Source organism: Larus michahellis, chromosome 1, assembly GCF_964199755.1.
Source record: "Larus michahellis chromosome 1, bLarMic1.1, whole genome shotgun sequence".
In the NCBI taxonomy this organism is placed as follows: domain Eukaryota; kingdom Metazoa; phylum Chordata; class Aves; order Charadriiformes; family Laridae; genus Larus; species Larus michahellis.
The window spans coordinates 75,009,299-75,030,089 of NC_133896.1; the positions used below are offsets into that span (position 1 = coordinate 75,009,299).

Genomic DNA, 20,791 nt, shown 5'->3' on the forward strand with positions numbered 1-20,791 from the left:
CACCTGCGGATTAGGGTGTTTAACTGGGATGGAAGAGAGATCTCGTATTCTATTTCTGGTAGGCACTTTTAAACAGTTTACCACTGGGAATTAAAAAAAAATAAGAAATCTTAGGTCAAGACGGGAAGACACATTTTCCCACAACCATATATGAATCCTCAGCAGCAGATGCACAGCAATTTCCACACTGGCAATTGACTTTTCCTTTCTGCTTTCTTTTCCTTTCCACTCTCTATTTGTTTTGAAGGCAAGGTTTCTGATTATCATGAGGAAAACACCACGTATGGCTGGCCATTATTACTAATGACTGTTTTTCCATATTATTTGACCGGGTTATTTTTTCAAAACACATTTGCCCTGTTGCTGCTTACTTTATTATAGAAGTCCATTAAAGTTCTGCCAGTGCGGGTAGGGTGCTTCAGCCTATTAATCCAATTTATTGTGTCTTAATGTCAATCACTGGAATGTTATCGGACAATGCTCTCTTCTCAATTAAGTGGTATGTATGCAGAATCCTGATATGCCCAGGAATAAATTTAGCAATGGGGAGCATGCTGTTCAGAGGAAAACCCAGACTTCTGCAGTCCTATAGATGCCATTTGAAGTTAACAACTTCCATCAGTGTCTGAGGAGCAGTCAAGGACTACGATTGTTCAAAGAGTTGCAGCTAATTAAAACTATCACAAAGAAAACCAGAGAGAGGGGGAAAAAAAAAATACTCCTTTGTTTTGAACAGTTCTTATATGTATAATTCCATTTGTAATTAAGATTTGTATTGGTTGTCAAAGGGCACTGTTGAAGTCTAAGCTATAAACAAAGCCTTTGTCTTCTTATTTCTTTGCAGCTTGTAGAAAGTTTATCTTTCATTTGTTTCACATTTCATTATTTAAAACAACATGAAACATATTTTTACATTTTGGAAAGCTGATGAACAAATGTGAACATAAATATTTATTTTTAATTTAGGTGTTGTAGGCTGCTTTCCTCTTCAAAATGTGTCAATCTCCCTTAAAGCATGAACATAAAATATTAAAAAGCATGTTTATTTTTGCTCCACTTAGAAATACTTTTGGGCAGCACTCAAACTTGCTAAGTAGGGTTAGAGCTGGTAGACAAAGGAGCCAGGAGGGGGTAAAATTCTTTCACCTGACTACTGAACTTGGGGAAAAAAGCATGCTACATGGCTGGGTGTAAACTGCTACCATAGGTATCTATAGCAGGATGCTTACCATGATGGACTATAACATGGCTTCAGCTAAGGTAGATCCTGCCTTGCAGTGGAGGGCATAGCACAGGCTTACATACTGCCCAATTCCTACCTAGGGCACCCTGCACGGGGCTAATTACACCATGAATACATTACACTGGTTTTGCCGATGTCAGAGGAAATGCAGTTTGCTGGGACATCCTTTGCACAACTAACTCAATATGCTACTCACAATTACGCTATCAGCAATAGCCACAGTCGAGCCAAGCCAAGCAAGCAAACGGTACCCACAGAAACGGTAAGCGACACAATGCCGCAAATTCAGCCAGGCCACAGTAAAAAGTTCTGCTCTGTGCTGGATGGTTCTGTGTGTATCCAGCAGCTTTCTTCACCTTTACTGTTTAAACTATGAAAAAAATACTCTGAGATGGGGACTCAAAAGAAAAGGGCAACGTTAACATCGAGAATCAAGTAGCTAAAAATCAAGCTGCTCTCTACGAGTGAGCTGGACTCCAGCAAAGTCCCAAGAGCACAGTCCAACTGCTAACAGAAGGGCTGAAACGAGCTAAGATATATTTTGGTAAATTACCTGCATGTAGTGTTCTTCACAGAAGCACAGAAACTGTGAGTAAAAGGACCTCTTTCAGGAATGCTTGCTGAGGCACTGTCCTTTCGCTGTACTGCCTACCTAAGTCTTAGGATCAGTTTAGGACGAAGGATTTCCAGGAAGCAGCCCTTGCCTGTAATTCTCCTTGGAAGCCCATTCTTCAGAGTAACCTATCTTGCCATAAGGAAGCTTGCTGTTCTCCTTGATATTCCTACCTAGCGCTCCCTAATTTTATATTTCATTCCATTAGCCTTTGTGGTATATCCAAAATACAATGGTATTTAGTGGCTTCACGGCTATTGAGTACACTTTGTGCTACGCTAAACCATCCCTGGCGTGGATATTCCAGGGGGGACACAGATATTGCACCCCTTAAAGGGCCTCAAGGAGGAGCGTGACGGGCAATCTGGGTCACAAAAAAGCCACAGCCGTACCTGGCTGTGAAGCCTTTCCAATCCTTGCTGTTTACACCCCTCTGGTAGTTGCAGACAGCTATATCATGTTCTCCCACACTTTCCAGTTGTCACTTAACGGAGCGATGCATATTTAGTTCAATTAATTTTGCTCCATAAATCAGTCCCTCCAGCTCCTTAATCATTTACTGACTGCTTAACAAATGCATTTGGATGGAGAGACACTAATGCTCGCAACAGCAAGACTTTTTAAAGGAAATAAAAGCTTTGTGTAGACAAGACACAAGCCTGCCAATCTTGTACCCTTCACTTGGATGTTTCTTCCCCAACAGAAAATCTACACTAAAATATTTATCAGTCTGTAAAAAGATCATCATTGAATTTTTCTTGCAATTAGGGAAACACAAACAGTTAAAATAGAATAAAATATGTGCTTCATCTGAAATGTATTCTTCTTGCTGTCAAAAAAGTAACAACAGGATAATTATTTTATTTGAACTAAAAATTGAAAATGAAGGTATAACTTTTTATAAAATGGAAAAAAGATTTTAAAACCCAAACGGGAAGCGAAATAAAGTATTTTCAGGGCTGAAAAAACTGTTATAGGAAAGTTCGTCTATATGGACCATCAAATTATGCACCATAATTCCAAAGAAGGAATAAAACGTAACCTAGATTTTATGTTTAATGTTTCCTGCTTGTAATTCGTCAAGGAAAAGGAAAGGGCTTTAGAGGACATAAAAGCATGGTCAAGGAGCACCACAGGAGAGGTTTTTTTATCCTGTATGAAGGCGTACTGGTGAGCTGAAATTGGACAATAAATAATCAACTAGAAAGGACTTCACCACTCCCTTCAGACCATCTGCTCTCTCTTACAGACAGCCCATGTTCTTTAATATCTTTTGAAAAATGTATTGAGCCACATTTGAAAACGAAGCTAGCTTTTCTGCCATCCCTCCTCCCTCCATTTTCTCTTGTCCCGTTGACTAAGATCATGCTTCCAAAGTTGGTTCCAAACCTCTGATTTACAGTCTAAATGTATTTAGGTTATTTACAAACTAGCATAATTAATGTCCCATTGTTTTGGGGTCAGCACTGTCCTTTAGCTTAAATGTCTCTTCTTCAGGGCTATTTGTCTTCCTAAGTACTTTTAAAGAGCAACAACAGAGGCCTTTGTTTTGCTAGGCAAAACACATGGGACTCCTGTAGTCTCTCCTTGTAATACAGTTCTCCTTTCCCCCGACAATCACAGTAGTACTTCCTCTGTACCTGTTCCAGTTTTGAACTTATGAAATAGCAATCTTACAGGACTCGCCTCCAATTTTGTAGGATGGTAACAAGGATTCTCCTTTTGCTTCTTCCGCACAGCATCCTAGAGTATAATCTGATAACAACTAATGTAATTTGGCTTGCTAACGAATTTTTTTAAAGGGTTTGCCAAGAGAAGTAGTCTAACAAAATGCAGGTTCCTCTCTGCCCCTGTTTACTCATCTGGGAAATTCCAATTATTTCATTATTGGCGGTAATAGCACAGCCATACACAGACTACTTCCTTGGGATACACACACAGTATCGGAGAGAAGATGCAATCTGTAAAAACATAAGGGAGAAAGCTAATGGATACTACAGAGACAAAAAGTGTAATACAACTAGATTCAACCTTGTAACAGAAAAAAAAAATGGATGCTTAGGCGTGAAGACATAAGAATCATGACTTAATTAAGAAGCAAAGATAGTTCTGTGCATGGGTCCTGAAAGACTGGTCAGCCTTGGGAGAAAGACCCTGCTCCAGTACAATTTAAGATACACAATCCAGATCTTTAGTTGTGAGGACAGGTGATATTCCCCAATTTTACCATATGGAAAGACAGTAGATGGTTTAAAATGCAAACTTTGAGACTGGCCTCCATCCTTCTCATTCTTGGAAAGATTATAAAATGTAGGAATTGAAAGTCCTTTGATAATGAATTCATTTGAAATAAATTCAGCTGTTAGAGGTCTTCGGTTCTCTGTTTTCACAAAGATCAGGGGACCTTTTAAACATTTTTCATTTGTAACTATTTTACTAGAGAGACGGAAGCCATTTTGATCATTCACTATTTGGACTATATTTTCAAGCAAAAGCTCAGTTCTGTGTAATAACAGAAAAAGCAAAAGTGATATATGCATAACGTGTTAATTCTCATTACTGTGATAATCTGCTTCAGAAACCCGTATGAACAAAATGCATTAATATACATATATTATTTCGTAAGTGTTTCTTATTCATGCCAGGTAGCCAAATTACTGGGCAATAAAAACCTGAGGCATGTTGCTATCTTTGTTCCAAATCTCTTGTAGCCACAGAGGGGTCTGCTGAAGAAGACAAGCAAACTTCTATGCTTCTCGCTGAACTGGAGGCAGATAACTGCCTGGAGACAAAGCAGCAAGTGAAGCTTGAAAAGCTTATGAAGTTTTTCCCTAGTGGTCAAGTGGAGTTGAAGTACCAGGGTTATAATAAATTAGCTTCTGCAACATATCGTTTTGTTGACCTGGAAGATAATGCACATTCTTACAGTGCTCATAAGACAGACGTCAAGATCTTAAGGTCTCGAGGCAACACTTACATCCACCTGCCAGCAACAAACTAGTAAGCACTGAGCAGAATGTATGTTGCTTAAACTTGCTCTGAAATGGGTCTTTTAAAAGTGCATTATTATATGGATCTTTCATATCTTGGGAAATCTGTGTATGATCTTTCTTCCTGCTGAGATTCATTTCTAAATCCAGGGCTATGACACCAAAAAAAAAAAAAAAAAAAATTATGTTTGTTCTTTCAACTCTATACTACATTTATTTTCCATCAAAAGTCTTTGGTCCCTGCTATAAATCTGTCCAATACTCTATCTCTCTGATATAGGCAAAATCTTTCTAGAGGGTTTTTTTTTTAAACCCTGCTGTGAAACATGAAGGCCCTAACATTAAAGCTGTCAGACTCTCAAGTCAAAAAAAAGAAAAAAAAAAAAAAAAAAAAAGGCAGAAGAGTGCTCACAGATGCCTAGCCAAAATCCAAACCTAGTCCACATACACGGACAGCAAAAGAGGCAAAAAAAGGCTGCCCTGTTTGTATGATGGAAGAAACCTCTGCCTTCTGAAAGAGAAGCACCATTTTGTGCGGTGAAACACCCGATAGAGAAAGGCACCGGGCACACACTGTAATCACAAAAAGGGCCTCAATTTTAAAAGCCTCTGGTACCCCCAGCTGGGGCAGTTTTTCTAAAGCTTTCAGCGGAGCAGAGCAGGCCTACTCAATTAGCCCCAGCAAGCCGCATTTGGCACTGTGCCTAAAAATAGTGAGTATCACCAGTGGTTAAAATCTCTGCTAGGCAGCCAAACTTTTGCACAGGGGTGTTTGTTAAAAACTCCACTTCTTCTCTGACTAACTTGCTCTTTGGGGAAATGGCCCTCACCGGTTCCCTTATACCCTCTTTCTGCACTGTCAAATAAAACACCAAATAAAAATGTGTGGTAATCTGCTAACACAGCACAATGCAATTTTATCGTGCTCGATATTGATATTAGTGATGAATCCTTAAACAGTTATTATGACATGGGCAAGGAGATTGGTAAAGTGCATGCTAACGCGTGCTTTCAGGGGGCAGCTCTGAGGCTGCCAGCCCATGGCCCCTCCGAGGCGATGCCCAGCCTCCCTGCCCTGCTGCTGCTGCCGAAGGGACGGCACAGAGGAGGACACAGGGTGACAGCCTTCGCCAGCAGCTCAGCCCCACGCTGCCACAACTGAGAGTGCCCAAGGCATGGCTTGGGGTCCGATGGGTGGGAAGCCAGAGTAGTGAGGCGATTGGACCCATAGGACGGCACAAGAGCGTACTTATAAAAAAACCCACCTGTAAAACCACCTCCATAAAACAGAAAAAGGAATGAAAGAAAAGACTACAGCGGAAGTAGGAATTAAATTCACCAAATAGAGAACAAAGTCACGTATCTGAAGAAAACTCCAGACATCAGCTGTGCCTTGCATTCAGGCTTCCGCCCTGGTTCCCCCACGAGCAAGAGGCACGCAGACAACTACTACCAAAGACCACCAGCCCTTTCACATGCTGTTGCTCCTGGCCAAGAAGCTGGATCTGACAGCCCATTAAGGTGACCCATGTTTTCCCTGTCGGGCTGCGGTGGGGATGAGTTCAGCTTGGCTGTCTCAGCACTATGCTCGGGTGTCGCCAAATATCTTCATTTCAGTGAGATAACGCAGTGACCTCCCTGAGCTAGAGTTTGATTTTAGGTGTAGCTCTACAGAAATTAAGACATCAAGCTGTCTAGAAGTACAAACAGGGCATGCTTGGTCTCAAAAATACTCTCACTCCGACCTACTTCTTCCCCCTTTCCCCAGACTCCCAAAGGAAGTAATTTATCAATGACTCTTTCCAGAACTGCCAGGGAGGAGCAGGGATGTAAGTGTTAAACACACAAACAAGGATTTGTAGGGGTAGAGCTTTATTTGAGACTGTAGAAGCTGTACCATAAAGGAAATAAGTCTTCAACTTCCAAAGTTCTCTTGCCGGATGGACCCGTAATTAAATCATTTGCACAACAAATAAAGAAATTGAAGGTTTCTAAGTTTTTAGGTAACTGCTTATTCTCATTCACACAAAAAGTTAATGAGGTGTTTTGGCTGAAGTGTGAAACGATACTCCTGTAAAGCTATTCCAAAATCTAAATTTAGAGAGGCGATTGTTGCAATGCCACAGATGCTGCAGATGGTTAAGCGACCCTCTCATATTGTTCTATCACTATTTATTAAAACTTTTTAAAAATTGCGTCAACAATAGAATTTAGCCAGTTTCTATATATCTCGGCCTCTACTCACTTTTCATTCACACTGAGCAGAACCTTATTCTACAAGTAATCAGAATGACTGACTTTTAGACACTATATTGAATAATCCTTTTTTTCTGTCATGGCAGAAGACTTTAAAATTGTATTCACAGAAATTTAACTGAAGAATGAATTTTTGCCAGTCTTAGCTATGTACTGGTGAAGAACCCTTTTTATTTTAGGATAAGAAGTTTCAAATCTTCCAACTTTAACACGGCATTTGAGTTTATTTGAAAGCATGTAACTTATTAGCTGCCCTGAGGACCAAATTTCATCTCAGTGCAGGTGCAAGGCTGACTGTGTAACGGCAGTAAATGAGTGGGCCTGATGGTGAGGAGTAAGCAGAGAAGCTATGAAGTGGCACAATTGTGGTTTCCATTCCCAACTCCCTGATGGGACAAAACCTGAAGAAGCCCAGGGACATGACTGACAATAACGCATGCGTCTGCCAGGAACTGAGGGGAAAAATGATGGGTGTCCTCGGATGCACAATCGCTACGTGTCACTGCTTACAACAGCTTGTGCGAATGTAGCCCAGCACAACCAGAAATGCCTAGGTTTTCTCATAGCTTATGTTGGCTATTACAACGTGCTTGAGGTAAAGTTCAACCATCGCTCACTTAGCAAACATCTCTCTGACGTACGGGATTCACCTAACAACCCTCTTTGATGGGACAGAACTGAACGAGTTACAAAAAGAGGAAGAATTTAGCCTCAGAAAGTGGGATTTTTGAAATCACCAATACCAAATTCAGGATGGTAGCGTCAAATTAAAAACTGTTCAACCTCAAGTAAGTCTGATCTTAAAACACAGAGAACAATAATGGAAGTAAAACCTGGCACCTACCCACTTCAGCCAAAGTCTTGATGCATGACTCCACTGAGGCTTTCTGCGTTGGGTTTGGCCAGGTACAGTTGTAAATTCTAAAAGCAGACTGCAGCAGCTGAATAAAAACAGGCTGATGTGTCTGAAAACAAATAGATAAACATGGAATTTTACCCTTTAGCATCTCCTCACAACTGCCCTAAGGTCTGACGCAATGTACACCACATGCAAGAGGTTTTCAGCTTGTAGACTCAAGGTACAACTCCATTAAATTCTCTTTGCTCTTCAGGACAGGAGGAAGCAGGAATCAATGCTGCACCCCTAAAAAGGCCAAATCATGGGTTTTTCCTCAGATCGCCACTGATATCAAGCAAACACAGTACAGAGCAGAAGGACAGTGAAGTATTCCCAGTTCTCAGGTATGTGTCCCTTTTGTCATAGGACAAAGCATTTTTCTCACACAAAGATAGACCTTGATTCTGCAAAGATACCCTCTCCAATAAATTCACCAGAAGCAGGAGTAATCTGACTATATTGAGCTGTCTGATGGTTCAGAGCTGTAGGGGTAAAAAATTAAGACTAAGTGTTTTAAAGAGGAATTAAACTGCTAGCCAGTGGCATGAGAGGGGACAGTGAAATTAAAGGCGGATGTAAAGATATAGCATTCCTATCTGGCTAGCAGAAGGTATCTCATTAATGGTCTGATTACGTATTTGTCTGTTTCTCTTTTCCTTACCTGGAGGCTGGTGCTGTTATCTGAAAATGGCGAGTTGAAGAAGCCACTCACAATGCTCATTACAGGTTCAGTGACGTATTTCTCCAGAGATGTGTCTGCATGCTTACGATCTGTGGTTGTGTTACAAACCTACAGGGAAGAAGGAGGAAAAAAATGAGGTTTAGTCTTTTACATAAGCAAGCTTTATTATTTTGTATTTATTACAACACATGTAATACGTGTTCTTAGTACAAAAATAAATTATTTTTATACAGAAGTCTGTCAGAGATAACTAACTTAGAGTTCGAGCTGTATTTGTGATAGCTTATCTTTCTTCTTGGAGGTCCACATTGTCTTTTGAATCCCCTTCTCTCCTGAACCAGCACATTGCATGCCACTTACACATTTAGACAGATTCAAGAAGAAAATGGGCCCTTCCTCCCACTGGGGGGCTAGGTTGGAAGAGACAGTTGAGACAAACACTTTAGGTTAGAAAGATTTCATGTAATGTTTTAACTTCTCTCTACGATCAGTCATCACAAATGGGTGGCGAAGGTGAAGCTCATTTGCAGGAAAAATGTTTAAAAAAGAGGGAAGGAAAGGAAATAGCATAGTCAATACCAACAGCCTTTAGGATTGTAAACTGTAAGACAGACAGCATTACTTATAAAGCCACTTGGGGAAAATACGAAAGACAGGCAAAAAACAATGAAAGAAGAGAATGGATGGTACTGGGACAACTCTGGAGCACAGAAGGAGGATTAAATGGTGGGAGGACTTGTACAAAAGATTCCTGAAGACACCCTTCGGTACAACACTAAAAGTTTGTTGCTGCATAAAGATGTCATGCTTAAAGAAAGGAAAAAATTACTGGGGTGGATTACATCCTTCAGTATTTCTTTAATTTCTTTATTTCTTTTCAACATTTTTGGACATCCATACAGAATCATTTTGATTTTGTAAAACGGCGCTAAAAGGAGTCTCCAGAGAGCCAAACACGGTGAGGAAGGCAAGACACTCAGACAACCTCTTCAACAGCCTTTAAATAAGCAGTTCTAGTCATGTTGAACAAGAAATGAAAGGCAAAGGTGTTTTCTCTTTCACCTATGCAAGCCACAGACTACTGTAATATTCTGGGGAATCTATGCGAGAGCAGAATTTATTTTGTTTATAGACCTTTGGGGTAGCCTTCACGTTACTATCTGAGCATTTAACACACCATCATGAACCTTTGGAGTACATACTTACTGTTACATTGCTTTGTGGATGGGGAACTGAAGTCCAGAGAAGCTGAGTGAATTGCTTAAGGTCACAGAGAAAAGTTGGTGACAGAAGAAGAAAGCTAATCCACCGCACCTGAACCTCACACAGGGCAAACATGCTGTCTAATTACACGCTGACACTGTCACGCTTGGACACTACAAGGTAGCAGTTTCACCAGGAACGTTTTACGGAAGGTTACTGCTGTGATGTTCAAAAGCACCCATGTTCAGGGGAAGATAGAGCTCACAGGAACGCAAAAGCATTTTGAGTATAACACACAAGCATTGTCATATGGTAGGCAGAGGAATAGCCAAAGAAACTTGGGACCACAGAAATGAGGCATCTTGAGGAGCTTTGCTTGTCTGCTTTTCCAAAATGTGTCAGATAAACAAGTCATGCCCCCACATAGTGCATTTTTTATCACGGCAGGAAAGTAAAGGTTTTGATCAGAGAAGCAACAGTGGCTAAACTGAAATAGCAAACTCCTCAGCCCTTCAGTTTTGGGAAAAGTATGACAACACCCCCAGTCCTCGTGGAGGTAACAGGTCCTGTTAATAATAATTTTTGATTTTATTTTACTTTTTAAAAAGATCATAGAACTAAAAACCTCTTGATATTCTTCTGCTTTTAATTAATCTGCATGCCAATTTTGGCTGGAACCAGTAGCTCTGAGACTCAGCACTTGCAATCCCAATGGGAAGACAGGGAGCTGTGCAGTGCTAGCACGGTGAATTCAGAAATTGCCAAAACTAAATTCCAAAAGACTTTTAAGCTTTTCCCTTCGCTTGCTTAAAAAGCAGAGCCATATGTGAGGGTGCCACTTTGCTCCAACACCAGTCTGAAAAATTCCCAGCGCAGAAGGAGTTCGGAAATCCTCTCATTTGTTCTTATCCCTCTGCCCTTTGGGGACTGAAAGATGTTTCCCTGTGGAAGAAAAAAACTGAAATGCATGAAACGGGAGATGAGGATTGAGAAAGCAGTGCTTAAAAACCTCTTAAGAGGCTTTGGGACCAAAACTCACATGAATAATACTTCAAAAATTCTGCAGAGAAAGCCAGGATGACTTTACAGCTGTCAGATCCTGGCTCTTTCTTTAATCCTGCTCAGACTACAGCTGCTGACTTACAGGCTGGGCCACACGCAGCAAAGGGAAGCCTCTCCTTCAGCAGCACCCACTTTGCTTAGTGCAAACGCTTTGAGTCATACACGGCAGAAAGTAGGTTGGCAGAAACTGTAGAAACAGGGTGCCTTTGAAAGCGCAACTGCTTTTGGCAAACTGCATTTATACATGAATCCGCCTTATGCCTGCTTTGCAATGTATCATGTTGTTGAAAGAGAATGACGGCTGGGGACTAAATATTTCCTTCCTGGATCCAGATACAGGTTAAAAAAATTGGTTACTCCTTTCTTTTTTTTTTTAATATTAAAACAGGAAAGAATCCAACCTGAGGATAACACTCTCCATCTTTCACCTTAGTGCTCTCTAATAACAGACTCAGACTCAAAAGCTCACAAACTCACCCAGTGACAGGCATCTGTAGCAGCTAAAGAAAAGCATTTCCCCTTCCCCCACACAAAAGCATCCTTTTTAGCTCACTGGAACACAGAGGATCAAAGGGCTCTTTTTCTAAATGCTTTGAAAGCTATTGTAACATCTTTCATGAGGCTGACAGCAGTCTAACTGTCCTGATAGCTACATAACGCTGATGTATTTATAACACACGGGCTCTGCCTGGGCCCCAGAAAACCTAACCTGAACAAATACACTTAATAACCTGGAAGAGACAGCGACCCACGGGGCCGGCTGAAGAGCAGGACAGGCCAGAGCGCTTCTGACACGTTCTTTTAGTTCTTTTAGCCGTTAACCAGGAAATTAAAAGGACTAATTAGGCACCTGCCCTGAGGGCTTTGTAGGAGAGCAAAATAAACCTGCATTTTGCCATTCGGTGCGAACAGCGTACACGTACACAAAAAATAGCATTAATAATAGATTCACTCTTCACCTCTGAAGACCTGGAGTCTAATTTCTGTTATGAGAAGGGTATATGAAAACAAGCTCAGTGGTCACCAGCATCAGGACAAACCCACGTCATTTGGCACTGTGCAGTTTGTCTCCAGGCTCATGGAGGGAACTGTGTACAGAGCCCTCTTTCTACACCTCTGCTTCTAGCCCAAGGGGAAACAAAATTGGTCATGTTCAAGGGCTAGGGAGGGTAATCGGTTTGGAGGGTCAGGGCCAGGACGCATCAGGAAAGGGCAACCCTGAAAGGAAATTAAACAGGAGAAAAATACTTCTTGGGGTAAAACCAGCAAGGTTAAAAATTAGAATCCCCCTTTCCCAGGAGGTTTCTGATCTTAATTTTTAAATGAGCTTGTTTTTTCCAGAAGACACTGTCACTGTAGAACACGACCACAGAGACAAGATAAACAGCAGAAAACAGGATTTGTAGAGGTCTCATTACTGCTGAAAATGTCTACCACTAAAAAAAGGGAGCACAAACATCCCTGTCTTAACCTGTTTCTGGGAAAAAAATGAAGAAAAAACCCCAAGCGTTTATAAGTTTTCTGTTTCACAGAGAAATGAACTGATCCCAGTGCCTATCGTACTGCGCGAGTCTTTGTGTTTATTCTTCTTTTAGCCATAATTCATGGTATTTTCTCCCACTAGGTTTCAAATAAATTATTTTGTGGCACACTATTACTTTGGGGTAAATGTCCACTGCAGGACTGAATTGAGATTCTTTATTTCATCAAAATGAAGAATGCAAGGAGTGAGACCTCAAGGATTATAAAATGTAATGGATTGTGGACTGGGAAAAGATAGGCATACGCTATGACAACATGCTCTATAACATCTCCAAAATACTATCCAGCATCAAGGATCAAATACAAAGTCCACCAGCCACCAAAAACCTGTGGTTCTACTTCTTCAGCAGAAAGAGCAACTCCATTAGTTGGTATTAATGTTAGGCTCTTACAAGAAGCATTAACCTCCTAGAAACAGATATGTAATGTAAGCTGTAATCATTTTGTCACACTGGCTTCCCCTCGTAGCTCTACTGTTGTATTTTATCCTTCTGGAAGTCATAAGATTTCCCTCGTTTTCTGCCTCCAAAATACCAGGGAATGGAAGCCTAATTCAACTTCTGACTTGAAACTTAATTCGACAACTGATGACACCATGAAGCTCACTAGGGTACACAGGAACCAAGTGCCTGTGGTACTAACTGTGCCCCATCACCTTGCAGTCTATAGTTTATATATGAATCAGTATGCTGAAAGTCCATAGCTTTACACTACCCGTCGCGTCAGCAGTGAGAATGTAGTGACAGTAGAATAAAAGACAAAAAACAGGCCAAAGGTAGATTAAAGAAGGAACATGAGCCAAAGAACTTCTTGATCCCCCAATCCTCCCTGTACTAACAGAGTAAAGCAAGAAGATTATGGATGGGGGTTGTTTTTTTTTTTTAGTCACCACGACAATGACATGTAACACATATTCCCAGAAGACATACAGAGACTCTCAACCCTGTACGTGTATCCAATTTATTTTTCTGGAAGAAAAGAGAAAGGAACATGGGTTCCCAAGATGCCCTTTTAGAAAGGGAAAACTGCAGGTAATTAGCAGGGTAATTGGTGATAAATAACCTAGAAATGACCATTCGTTAAAAAAACTCCTCACACTTATTCTGTTGTCAACTTTGAAAAAAAAAAATCAGTTCACAAAATAAAAGAAGTTCACAAAAAAAAAATTATTGCCAGTTCAGCTGTCACCCATGACTATACTGTAATATTTAACATCTCATGAAGCTTACCCTTGCCATATCAACCAGGAAGTTCTCAAATAACTTCCAAATATGGTTACTGGCATAGATTTCTTTCATTTCCACTTCAGTGTCCACGTAACAGTGATTAACAAAATTAACATAGGCAATTTTCACCTGCAGGAACAGCAAAAACACAATATGAAATGGAACAGTAAAAAACATTAACATGACGTATTCTATCTGGATAAAGATGATCCTTCAAGTACTAACAAACCCTAATAACAGTAATAATGCGTATGTTTTAAGGAGATTTAAGGAGAAGCACGGCAACAAATGCATTAACGTACCTACTGAAAGATAACATAACGAAAAATGGAAAAGTTTTTTGCAAACATTCTCTTACTCTAACGACAAAACCCCCACAAAACAAGCCAATAATAAACCTGATATTTAAATCATATTAAGACTACAAGGGCCTGGCTCCGAAGCCAGGAGCTGTCAAAATGCAGGACATCCCTGCACTCCTGCCAGTTGACGGCTGTGGGTTGATGCCTTGTGACAGGCTTGCCAAATATCAAAAAAATGTCTTCAGCAGAGCTGGGACTGCAGTCCCTATATTCCCACAATCCTAATGCAGCATTTGCGTTCAGGGCGGGCGTAACTCGGGTCTAGACGGAAGAGAACGGTTGTGCAGCGCTGCGACTGCAGGCACAGGGCTTGGCAGGAGGACTGCAGCCTCACTCCTCTCCTGCATTACAAGTCTGCATGTGCACATCATAAAAATGGATATCCAGTGCCTGGGATGTATAGATTAAACATACGTAGCCACACTGAAAATTTCTTATCACAGTCAAAGGAGAGGAGACAGTTGCATACGTTTAACGCACTCAGGAAAAAACTCGCGTCAGACTTTTAGGTTTCATTCGTTTGGGCTTTTTTAATTAGCATCTGTTGAAATTAATGTTAGGAGGAACTTCTGAGCAAAGCACACATTTTTCTTTTTAAGAAAAGAATCACTTGATCACAAGGGGACTTTTTCACAGCGTGGTGGGAGTTTTTACTCCTGCAGGTCCTAGTTCTGTTGAAATGAGCCACATTTTTCCACCAGACAGCCTGCAGAAATCCATCCGACCAATACACAGGGCCAGAGCAAGTTCCTTGCAAAGACTGTGAAAAGATTTCTTTTGATCACATCAGGTCTGGTGCAAACAAACCTTCCCCTTCTGATCAGCGTGAGGTATCACAGTCCTACTGGAGCATGACCAGTAGCAGCTGCAGAACTGGGCTTCAATATGCAGTGAATAAAAACATTTGCTGGACTGCAATTGAATTTAATAGAATGAGACTTCACCCAAAACTCTCACTGACTTTAGCATGGCCAGAATGTTAACCCATCATTTCCAACAAGTCCAGGCAGCAGTAAAACCTTGGCTTGACCAACCAACTCAGCTGAGTCTTCGCGGCTACGGCCAGAAGTTATCACAGCATTAAACTCAGAGTGGCTGGACAAACCGAGGAAAACAAAACAAGGCGTCTGCCCCAAAAAGCTGACAATCACAGCATAAGGGACAAGGAATTTTCTGTTTAAGAAAATACTGGCTGTCCTTTCTCGTGTATTCACCTTAGCAAACACCACCTGTTTCCTGCCTGTTTTCTGTGCCAATATTCAACCTGTCAATATATTATAAACAACAAAACATTTTCTGAGTTTCTAAAAACGTTAAGTCTGCTTCCTCATTCCGTGAAATCTTACCTCAGGTATACAGTCTTCATGGGTCACTACCCTTACTATATCATCCAGCGGCAGGAGTGAATTGCACTTGATCTCTGTGTATACATTCTTTCCTTCTGTACAAGCCGCTAGCAATTCCACTAGAGTGATGTGATACGCTAAGGGTCCGCTCTCGTCTGCTCGATCTCGCTCTGAACACATCATTTGGAGTAGCACTGGAAAGGATGCTCTGTCGTTGTAGAATATCAACACATCTTCACCACCATTTATCAGCTGAAAAAGATACCACAAAGTTTTAAGCACCCTGCACTGCAGTCATTTTGGAGTCAATGATCTTAAAGGTCTTTTCCAACCTAAATGATTCTATGATTTTCTTAATTTCTTATTTTGTTCTACCTTTAAGCATACAAAGACTGTCCAAGTGAAAAAAAAAAAAAAAAAAAAACCAACCAAAATTACTCTGATGTGGCTTACCAAAAGCACATGTCAAAACAATATCCAAGACAAACTTCTCTTATCTACATATGTGCAAATCTGGAATAACTCACCAAGGCATGAGTTAATGCAAGGTGAATTTGAAGTTTAATTTCTATGTAGCTCTGTGTTTACCTAAGACGGTACACCATCCTTATTATTCCTGCTATCTCAGTGTTTGTTTGAAGTTAATTAATTACCCTCACCTGCTATTGTGAGGCCAGGATGCGTTATTATCCCTCTTTTATAGATAGGGACTTGAGGTGCAGAGAGATTAAATCTTCTGTGCTATCTCACACAAAAAGCCTGTGGCTCACCCGGAATTTAACCAACCTCTTCTGTGCCCTTGCTCAGTATCGGGAACAGAGTACGATTCTTCCCAACCGATGCAAATTTGGCAGGTGGGTCTTAACATTGTCAGTGTCATGCCAGCACTTCCATTTAACAGAAAACGGAATGTGATAAATATTTGATTTTTCTGCAAGTGCATTGCTCATGTCAAGAGGATGCAGAGCAGAGGTGGACGCTGGCAGCCTCATCTCAGCAGATCTCTCAGAAAAGTTTTGTTCTAACCCTGGTTTGAACCCCCCATACCTACTGCCAGCGCTGCTCTGTGAGCTCGAGTGGAGCTGGGACAGCACAGCAGTCCTGTCTTCTCTCCATCACTTTCATTTTAAGCCTAATGCGTTCTCAATGCAGGCGAAAAATAAGCTCCCACAAACCTTCCTAGTACAGAATACACCTTGGCAGCACAATGGCCGTACGTATTTTGTGAATAAGGCACTTGACATTTCCAATGCTATACATGACATGAAATCCTAGCTTACTGAATTCAAGGGTAGAAATAAAGGTTGGTGGAGCTGTTGAGAAACGGGAAAGCAGTAAAAGCAGGAATGAAAATTAGTCTCCCAGAGGAACTTAAAAGTATGAAAAGTCCAGAAACATTTCATTACGTTTGCCAGGGCGTCAATATTTCAAATTTTGAATGTACAACTTTCCTGATTGTGTTTTCCCCGTTTCTTGCTTATTTTTACTTTGACAACATTCACTCGATGGGGTGAATTGCGAATTCAGTCTTTCCTGTTTATCTTTGGTTTTTTTTAAAATGTTTCTACTCATGACTTTTCAAAATAGATATTTTCTGGAGAAGCCACAGGACAGGAAATATGTTTTTAAATGGACAGATTCTTGGGAGGGAGGAAGGAGACAGTACAGGGACCCAGACATTAATTTCATTGCACTTGGTGGCAAAGAAATAGGGAATATTATTCAATTCAAATATTTGACTATTCAAAATGTTGGAAAATTGATCTAACTTTTTAATACTGATGTCTGGAATACTATGCCTCAGGACATTTCACTTATATAAATAATAAAAAAATCCCCACTAAGCCCTGTGGGAAGGTACATGCTCTGTCACTTTCTACTAAGTTGTTCATTCCCATAGTTATTTTCCACTTGTGTACGTTTTGTACAGAGGAGAGGGAAGACGACTCTTTCCAGGTTCCCCCAGAGTTACCCTCTTCTGTCAAATCCGGACCTAACACGTACCAGTACTGCTTGATATTTTATCATATCAAGTCAAACTGACCCCTCATCCTTTCATGTACCTATCACTGATAAATGAGGAAGAAATAAAGGTTGGAAGAAATACCAGGAGACAGTGAACTTGTGAAACATGATGCTGCGTGGCATGCTTGCTACATACTGACTGTGAGGAACCACAAGCTAAAGCAGACAATGTTGCATCGGTACAGTAAGAGCTAAGAGGGACAAGGTAATCATCATAAATGTAAGGACAGAAGATGTCATCCCCTTTCCCCAAGTTATTCACTTTTAAATGTGATTTGCAAAGGGCATCCAAACATTGACTCAAGCATACAAAATGATGACCCTTTAAAAGCAAGCAAGGTAGAGAAGTATCCAGTGTTAGCCAAAGTTCTCACTGAGCATCACGAGTGATGGATTTTCCCATCGGTGATGAGGAAAAAAAGCCACAAAAAAAACCCGGCAGCATCTTCTTCCACTAAAGTGTATTTTCAACAAGTTAAGAACTCTATGCAAGTATAATGAAGGTTGGTCAGTATCGGAGCAGCTGTTGATGCTCTGCAATGTATCACTCCAGAATACTATAGATAATAGAAAACTGTGCCGCCACATTGATCTGGTTCAAAAGTAAATTCTGCTTTTCCGTTTGTAATAATGTTTGCACTGATAGGCACTATTCTTCCAGGAACCTCAAAGCATGCCTGTAATGAGAAAAAGCGCCCTAAGGAACCTTTCAGGTCAGTAAGCAGCTTTACTAGCAGTCTACAGACACGGGGACCAAGGATATGAGAACAAGTGAATAAGCCAGATTGGCAGCGTTCAACGTATTTGATGGAAGTACTCTTTCACAATGGTGCTCCTTCATCTGTAGGCACTTTCTAAAACATGTAAATATGATCAGGTTAGCCCTTACTCCCAGTAAACAGGAATAAGCTACAGTATACTTCCCGCGGGTAAAAGAAAACACGGGAGCAGTTGAGGCATGCCGTACACACGTCTATCTTGTCTCGTGGTAAATTGTTTACACGCCCCATCTGGAGGCACAGAAAAAGTTACACCACTTGTTTAAGGTCACAAAGTACATCTCAGCTGTCTACTGGGAAACTGTCCTGACTCCATGGCAAGTTCCAATCATTTGCTACATGGTTCCCTTTATACTGGATTGCCCTTCAAGCCTCATTCAAATTTCACTATTAGCATCCTTTTCTAACAAATCATAGTTACTTATAATTTCTCACGTTTTTTTTAAAACAGGTCATCTTACCCTCTTTCATCAAAACAGGGGTGCTCTCTCCCCCAGCAAATTCCTGCAGGACTCATAATGTAAATGTCACATACGAGCTCATTTCGATTTTCATCATGCAGTCAGCTTGAAAATGTACACTATGACAATTTATCTTTGTGCTATTGTAGGTCAGTAACAAAATGTATTTGAATTGAGAAAAATCTAAAAATTTTGTTTGATGAGAAAGCAAAAACCTACAAGAAGCTGCGGTGGATGCGGAAAAAAATCTAAAAGCACAAAGGCACAAGAACTGTTTGAATTATGTAAATCAAAGCCTTGAAAACGATATTGCATGTTAGTACACTTCAGTCAAATTGAAAAGGTTGAAGTGGATTCCATTAAAGGTTATCCATGTAGGCTGAAGCTTTATTTTCTTAATTAGAAGTTTTTCCTTTTTGTTGCCGCGGAACAAAATTTCAGCAGGGTTTAGTTTTGTTCATACCACAACTAGAGCTTATCTCTGCTTTCTTTGTGAAGATGTTTCTTCGAAAAAAAAAAAAAAACAAAAAAATGCATTTTACAAGGTAAAGCAAAATGTTCCTTGGACTCCGATCCTACCTGGACTTTTCACCATATTCAACTTTACCCACTTATTAATCTCACTGAACTGTTAACATAATTACAGTTAAATGCGCGAGTGTCTGCAAGTTGAAGACTTCATTTATCATGCACACTATATATCAAATCCTAATTGCAGAGAAGTCAATTAGGTATTTTCCTAGTAAATTTATTGGCATAAAGATTTGTTCACAAACCACTCTGTGGAATTTACCGGGTCAGACTCCAAATCTAGCTAGTTAAAGCTAGAGTAGCACAACTAGTATCAGAGAAATACTCTGTAATAAAATAAACAAAAGCAGAAACCAGTACCTAGAATTGTTACACGATTATGTGCTAAAAAAGTGGTCTAAAACACTATTTAGACAAATCCATAAAGGTAAAAGCTTCTTAAATGGCAAAACCATGCCACAATATGGCAAGTTTGCTGTGTAAATTGGATCCTAAATTACAGTACAGGAAAATGAAGGTTTATGTAACTCTGAGATTTCCATGCTACATCATCTACAAATAGACATCTCTGTATCACCATGCTAACACTCATGTTTTCTTTCTAGTAGTTATACAGATGGCCTTACAAAATTAGATTAAACTCCCAAAAACGTCTGCTAAAATATTCATTATTTGCGATACCGTTTACAATTATAAAGCGTTGATGCCACTATATCCCATCGGCAATCAAGAGCAGAAAAAGCAGCCTCAAAATACTGGTGTGTTAAAAAGAGATCACGTGAGTAATTAACATGTGAAACCTTCAACTTACCTCTGTCATTACCATGTCCTGGCATTTTTTGACATATTTGCCATCTGCTTTCACAATGGTCTGCAGGAAACGCAGGTACTCCACATGACGGCCGTGGGTCTCAATGCAGTGTACGAAGTGCTGCACCACTCGTTCACTAATTTCATTACACAGAAGGTAATTATTCATGAAGATGTGCCGCATGGTTTCAGCTTCCAGGAGCTAAAGAGATTAAAATCAAAACAGATTTGTTTTGAGATTGAAAGATTCCCAGAACCCTAGACTATAGAAAGGCACATTGGTAAAGGGAAGCTGGAAAAGTCCAACGTGCACGAGCACAGCGATTAAGCAGCGACCTTAGGGCCTAGCTTTCATTTACGATGGGATTTCTCCACACTTTCCTATTAGTACAAAACGATCCCAAAGTGGATGTAAACAAAATCTGTGCCCATGTGGAAGGTGAAAACACGGTGCCAGAGCACTCTGTAGGGACTCTGGTATACAAGACGACTGAGACCACGTTCACCATCAAACTTTGCATTTAGGCAACCAAGTAAGGTGATTAGCTACCTCTGGCTCCTTCTATAGTTAACAGAGACAGGCATTTCCAGCAGGCAAATCATTGCACATGCAGTCTGATCACTGTCTGAGAGAACATCTCTTTCCACATTAACTTCAGAGGGAGCCTAAGGCTATGTTTCTTTTGGTGAGTAGCACAGTACAAGAGGAACAGATCTGTAGCAAGAAAGGGATGTTGCTGAGGACCCAGCATCCAGACTTTA

The 20,791-nt window shown here is 40.5% G+C and overlaps 1 protein-coding gene across 6 annotated transcripts in view; it reads right to left on the minus strand.

Annotated features, from left to right (window-relative positions):
* ITPR2 (inositol 1,4,5-trisphosphate receptor type 2) overlaps nt 1–20,791 on the minus strand; it is a 277,577-nt gene that overhangs the window by 123,603 nt on the left and 133,183 nt on the right. For all 6 annotated transcript variants that reach the window (XM_074587404.1, XM_074587414.1, XM_074587436.1 and 3 more), the window contains 5 exons: nt 20,031–20,231; nt 15,424–15,675; nt 13,719–13,844; nt 8,662–8,790; nt 7,947–8,067 (listed from right to left, as the gene is read on the minus strand). In XM_074587404.1, the coding sequence (XP_074443505.1) occupies nt 7,947–8,067; nt 8,662–8,790; nt 13,719–13,844; nt 15,424–15,675; nt 20,031–20,231 (829 nt within the window). The remainder of the gene's footprint in view (nt 1–7,946; nt 8,068–8,661; nt 8,791–13,718; nt 13,845–15,423; nt 15,676–20,030; nt 20,232–20,791) is intronic.